Consider the following 6,619-nt stretch of genomic DNA (forward strand, 5'->3'; position numbering starts at 1 on the left):
GGGGGGGCGCAGAAGAAAAAGTTTGGGAACCACTGCTTTAATCATTATTAATAATATAAAATGTTAATGGCGAAAACACAATGTTTGGAGAATGTGTTTTGAAAGTAAGCATGTCTTTGTCATGTGGTTATAATTTAGTAAGCATGAGAGATGCAGAAGTGAAAGGCTTGTTGTCTCCACATAAAGTCCTTTAACCATTTAGAGTACCAAGACTTCTCAATTCAGAATGTGCATAAAACATTTACACAGTCATGTTAAAATGCCAAGTTTTTGTAATGGATAAAAAATTACTTTCTTCTATGTGACATATGTCTTATATTATTAATTAACTAAAAACCGTCTAGACTATTTTCCATTTTGGAGTATGAAGTAGGGCAAAATGACAGAAGCTTTTTATTCAAAAGAAAACACCAAGGCCTGGATAAAATGTCTCAAAACCTCATGGAAGAATGAGTTATGGTTTAATGAAACCAACCTTGAACTTTAGGCCAAATGGCCAAGCACACTGAAGAACACCAGAAGAACACCATAGACCTACACTAGCATACAGTGGTGGCACCATCATGCTGTGGAGCTGCATTTTTCAGAAGGTGGAAGACTTTTTGTAATTTGGAATGAAATCATTAACATGATTTTACCAGATTCAAGCCAAAACCTTTAGGTTTGGGTCCCAAAGTTGATGATGAAGACATATTCTATGTTTGTACAGTGAGTCCAATCATACATCAAAGTCACTAAAACAATGGCTGCACTATATTATTAAAGGTTGGGCCTAACCAGGGTTCAAAAAAGGCTGAGATTAATTCAGAAGGTTATTCAACAAAGTATTCATTTAAGATTGTTCACACTTTTCCAGGTTCTTGAACTTTTTATTTTTTTCCCCTGATTCTCTTGAAGAGAATTGTTTGTTATTTTTAACAAACTGCCACTAAAGGCAGAAAGTTTTAAAATAATTTTTCTGTTTTAGGTCATGAAAGCATTTTTAACAAGGCTGTGTAGAATTTTTTTATATCAATTTCACTCTTATATAAGTAGTATTTTTATGGAATTTATATATTTTTTTCATTTGTTTTATTGGAATGAGCAGGATAAAAGCTTTCAGTTTTCAAGGCACAAATTGCCGTTGTGGTTTGGGGAGTTCCAGTTGTTGATGCCCACCTCTTACGCAACAGGAAGAATTGATGTCTTTACCATTTCCCAACAAGACTCTCATGACAAGCCTTAGATGTTTCTAACTAAACTAATATGTGTGAGTTATCTCTTTTTGTAAGTATGTGGTTTTATGTGTCATTTAAAAAGAAAGGGAAAAGCATTATAACTGCACATTCAAATTACAGATTCCAAAATTATTCAAATACAGCATCTGTTAAACAACACTGTTTTGAAAACTAGATTCAAAATTGTTTCATAAACTTTTCTATGTATGTTATTTTAGCTCAGAGGCTCCTTTTTTGTGTGTGCTTAGTTCTCAGTTCAGAACGTCCAGATGTCAGTGGGCAACAGTTGGTTGTGATTAAACCTTTTGTTGTGTGTGAGATCTGTGGGGTAAAAATGGGCTGCAGAAAGTTGGCACAATAAATCAAACTTCAAGGTGGAACACCAACAAAGCAACAGAGAGATTACCAACGTTTGCACTCCAAGTAAGTAAACAAATTGTATCATTTTTTATTGTTAAATCATCCAACATGTGAACCTCTGCTTTCTGATTCAGTTCTTTCTTAGATAAGATGGCCCGTGAGAAGATGGTGGTGGAGTTACGTGATGAAAGAAGGCAGATTTACAGATTGCTAAAGACCCAAAATATTTACTGGTGAATGAATGAATCAAACAATTACAGAAAACTGCAAATTATGTTTGACGACAAAGCTCTGAGAAAATGCGCACATGCACATACCACTAAATGTTTTAGTGTCGCCAAGGGGCAAGTACTTAAAACAAGGGGGTCCACAATGTGGTCTAAGGCCCATTTTGTGGCCTTCTGAAAGGTTTTGTTTGGCTTCCGCCCACAATTCAAGAACAGAGCAACTGTGTCCTTCAAGCACAGGCAGTTGACGTAGACTAACGCTTTGAGATTTCTACAGACAAATTAAACTTTCATAAAAATGCAATAGTACAACAGAAAGTATTGATAGTTTTATTAACCTTCTTTTTATACTTAATAAAAATATTATTTTTGCCAAATGGAATAAGAACAGGGCTTCTTATTGCCAATCCCCCCTAAACCTCTTCCAAGAAGTGGAAATTGATTTTTGCCTTCATTGCAAAGAGTTTATACACTGTTGAACCAAGCAAACTCTAAACGCAAAGTCTAGCTATGAAAGTGTCTATCATTCTGTGCTTTTTAATACATTGTCTGCTGCTCCGCATTCAGAATGGTTTTTAGAGTGACTAAATCTGGGACACGTGCTTAATTTCCTCTATTATCTTGATGAGCCATACCTGGAAAGGTGTGAATGGAAAAAAAAAAAAAAAAAAAAAACACCCGTATGAAGATTTGAACCTTTTTCTTAACTTCAGTCCAAATAAAACATGGTATTTTCCACAGCTTTTTTCAATTCTGCAAATTTAAAATAATCAATTTATGTAATTGGGAAGCAAATATCTTTCTAAATGGGTTACAGGAAATCAAATGGAAACTTTGTGTCCAAGCTTCCTTGGAAGAAGATTATTTTAATCTGCTACAGGCAGTAAGCAATTTCTGCACGTGTTTGCACTCAGGCAGCGAAGATGAAGTAAAAGCTGTCTTTTTTTTTTCTCTCCATTGCAAATGTGCATGTAAGATGTGAAACAGTTCAGATAAATAACATACTGTGGTTTCCAGAAGTCCACAGTGTTGCAACTCTTTGTTAAGAATGCAAGGTGTTTAGATATTATGCTTTTATTTTACAAGAAAAAAATGTGTGACTTCTTAAAAGTTCTCCGAAATAAATTACCTATTCTGTCATGCTCTGCGTCAGCTGTACTTCCCTTTGTGTTTTATTGTTTTACATCTTCTGTGTGTCTTTTAGGGGAACTTTTGTCACACTTCTAGCATATTACATGTGTATTTTATCATCAATCTGCCGTGATAGAAAATATGGGATAGACAATTTGGCATACTTACAAATACTGTGTTTTTATGTGTTCATTAATATGCACTGTTCCTAACTAAAATTCATCCATCCATCCATTCTTCCATCCATTTTCTTACACCCTTGTCCCTTGTAGGGTCGGGAGGGTTGCTGGTGGCTATCTCCAGCTAACGTCCTGGGCGAGAGGCGGGGTACACCCTGGACACGTTGCAGGGCCCTAACTAAAATAGTACTAGAAAATAGAACAAAAAAAACATCTAATTTGCACCATAAAGCATGGAATTGATCACATTCAGATTTTTAAGAGTGGTTGGATGCTGTTTCCTAAGACTTTACTAGAATGAATTTTGTGAAAGGCTGGTGACATACTTACACACAGCATATATAAGCTTGCAGCTGCTCTTAATCAACATTAGTGCCTTCATCTGAGAGAATGAGTCTCATTCTTTGTTACTATGATGACATCCTGACTCACCTTTAAAAGAGTGAAATCAAAGACCCACAAGATGAAAGAAATGGATTACTCTTAGAATGTTGATTAAATCAATAAGAATCCACAAATTTCTTCTCAGCAAATTTGATTTCTTATTTATGAATTGCTTTGCTTAAAGTGTTTGAAATGCAATGGCACATTTGCGTGACATTTAAGAAAACTGCTCCACACAAACCTTTCAGCATAAAGTCGCGAAATCTACACTCTGTAAACAAGATTAATGAGAAACATAAAACAGGATTTGTCTGGTTCCACTTAAAGCAACGTTTTATTTCTGCTCTCAGATTAAGACACAAAACAGAAACAAAGAAAGCATTCATGAAAAAAACCCTGAAAACAAAACAAGTGATGTCACAACAATTATTTCTGTAAACTGAAACCAAACCCTGAGAAAAACATTGGAAGACCACATGTCAAACACATCTTCACTAAATGGTAGAAAGACTTCATTTAAATAACATACTGCTATTCCTTACTAGTTTTGCTTAGAGAGTTTTACACAACAATCTATATCAACCTGTTGTTCTAAACTTCATATGGCCCACATGAATATGTGCCATATGAAGTTTATTGCATTCCCTTATGAATACAAGACACTTAATCCATCTCCTGAAACAATCCCTTATCTTCCTGACTTGATATTGCTGCAAACAACAGGTTAACAATTAGATGGATTCTGTTTGTTCACACTATCTGGACGGCTTCACAGCAACAAGGACAAAGTTTCTTGGAGAAAAGTTTGGATTAAAGAGAGGAATAAGCTGACTGTCCACACCTGTAGAGATAATAAATGTTATATTCAGTCGGGGGGTTCAGTTACACAAAACTGTAAGAGAAATAGTCCTTCTAGATTATCTAGCAGCTCACCGTTTTCCTCCAGATAGATCATCCTGTCAAGTAGCACCAAGGTCTCCACCACAGGAGCTAGCAACAGGCTCAAAGTGAAGTACACCACCACCTTGTTCTGTTGTTTCAACATGGCCTCCACCCGCTCCTGGTCCAGGGGTAAATCAGCAGGCAGGCCGACCCGAGGCAGGCCCAGTCGGGCATATCTACCAGAAACAATGGAAGTCAATGAACAGGTCATGAACTAGGAAACTTTTTAAAAATTCAACAAGTCAATTTGTCTACACACACATCAGGACAAAAACTTCTAATTCCTCTGTAAGAACTAGTACATAAAAAGATATGAGAACATAAATCTACATATTATCTGGTCTTCCTGCCAGTGACCAGTAATTAATTACTTACATTAGGAACAGAAGCACCTCTCTGTGTAAAACAGAGTTTTACTGTTCCAGTTGACCCCCATCTATTCGTGGGTCAGTATTCATAGATTCTTCTCTGTAACTTAACTCCAATTATTTGTGGAAAGTTAGCTAATTCACATGTTTCCATAGAAGATTCTGTACTTAAAAGAAAATTCAGCTTGGAAAGCTGAAACACATGGGTGCTTTGCTACTTGACAGACTATTGGCCGGCATTCGCAAAGCAGCCATAGGAGTGCCATTTATTTTCCTTGGAGCTGATTGGATGTACCTCCAACAGTGGGAATAGGAAGACATTTTACTTCACTGATACTAAAAATAGCTAACAAGACGTCTACATCACTCAGTTACAGGATCCACACTGGAGGGTTAAAGTCATTGTGACATGTCATTGGTTACTTTTGGTGTGTTTACTGATTGAAAAAAAAAAAAAAAGAAGGATTTTTGGAGCTTTGAATGACAGGCCAACAGTCTAGTTGATCAGCTGAAATATCGGCTGATAACAATCACCAGAAGATTTGTCGCTGCATCTCCAGTCCCAACAATTTTCTAATATTTCTATTTGTAATGTGCTGTCAGTTTAACATAGTTATGAGTTGGTGCTATTTGTATTTATAAATTGTACTGAATAATAAATAACTTGCATAAATATTAACTTTTTTTAAAAATTTAAATTAAACACTAATAATGCTCTTCAGGCTGTGAAATGACAATTAGTGTTTTTACTGATGAATAAGACATTTAAGGAAATGTATTCTACTGTATCATGAAAATATAACAATGAATCTATAACAAATGAAACCTTTACGAGTGATTGGAGGCTACAGTGTTGACTCACTCAGTAAAAGGTAACAAGTGGGCTTTCTTTATGGTCTGGATTCCTGCCCTGCGGAGATCCGGTCTTGCATCCCTGATGAACGTCTCCAGTATTGCCCGGTAACAATGTGTCCTGAGCTGCTCACTCTCCTCCCTGAGCCGCCGCACATAGTCCTCCACAGCATGACACGCCCCCTCTCGTGCTTTATAGGAGAGCTGGTGCCCAGGCAACCCTCTCACCCAGCAGCTCATTGGGTAGCCAAACTCAAAGTGAAACGACTTGGTGCTAGGTGTGGGTGGACTGGGAGGTGAGATCAGTCCTGGGGGGGTGGGGTTTTCTTTGGTAGTGATCTTCATGTAGCAACATGCCACAGAGGTGATGCCCCGAACTTGAGGGCAGCAGACAAAGTGGCGGAGGAGAGTGGCGCTGAGGTCTCCACATGCGTGCAGACCAGTCAAGACAAAGTCCGGATAGTCCTGCAGACGGCTTTCCTCTGGGTTTATACCGGGTTCAGAGACAGCCTGCATGTGTGAGCAGCAGCTTCCCTCAAAAAAAATCTGTTCACCTCCACTTTTTGAATCGTGGGAAGGATCTTCAGGATGTGATATCTGAGTTAGATCTGAACGTCTCTTTTTCATGGGTGCAGATGAAGCTTGGGGTACTTCAATGACATGATGTGCATCTTTCAGCTGCTTGATAAAACCTTCCCATGATGCCCTGGGGTTGACCCAACCAGCCATGTGCCGGGGAATGGAGTGTGCTTCAGGAAGTTGAAAGGAGCAGCTCTGAGACAAAGATTTTTGTTAGTCTGTTTGGCTGTTGACAATGACCAACAAGGGGTGAGATAGATGCACATTTTTACTGAAAAATTACCAACAAACCATCCAACATTCAATGACTAAATAATGTTAAAACATTAGGAAATCATAGAAAATTTTCTCATGTAGCTGTAGTTGAAATATAGAGAGCA

At 37.6% G+C, this 6,619-nt stretch overlaps 1 protein-coding gene across 1 annotated transcript in view; it reads right to left on the reverse strand.

Moving 5' to 3' along the window:
• Window positions 1-3,808: 3,808 nt before the first annotated feature.
• The window catches only part of mettl25b (methyltransferase like 25B), an 8,770-nt gene continuing 5,959 nt past the window's right edge, over window positions 3,809-6,619 (reverse strand). Inside the window, exons 6-8 of the mRNA XM_015043169.1 lie at window positions 5,671-6,434; window positions 4,432-4,616; window positions 3,809-4,339 (exon numbers count right to left, since the gene is read on the reverse strand). Coding sequence (XP_014898655.1) covers window positions 4,254-4,339; window positions 4,432-4,616; window positions 5,671-6,434 — 1,035 coding nt within the window. The 3' untranslated portion in view covers window positions 3,809-4,253. The remainder of the gene's footprint in view (window positions 4,340-4,431; window positions 4,617-5,670; window positions 6,435-6,619) is intronic.

Source organism: Poecilia latipinna, unplaced genomic scaffold, assembly GCF_001443285.1.
Source record: "Poecilia latipinna isolate Pla-1442-1.1 unplaced genomic scaffold, P_latipinna-1.0 Scaffold619, whole genome shotgun sequence".
Taxonomy (NCBI): domain Eukaryota; kingdom Metazoa; phylum Chordata; class Actinopteri; order Cyprinodontiformes; family Poeciliidae; genus Poecilia; species Poecilia latipinna.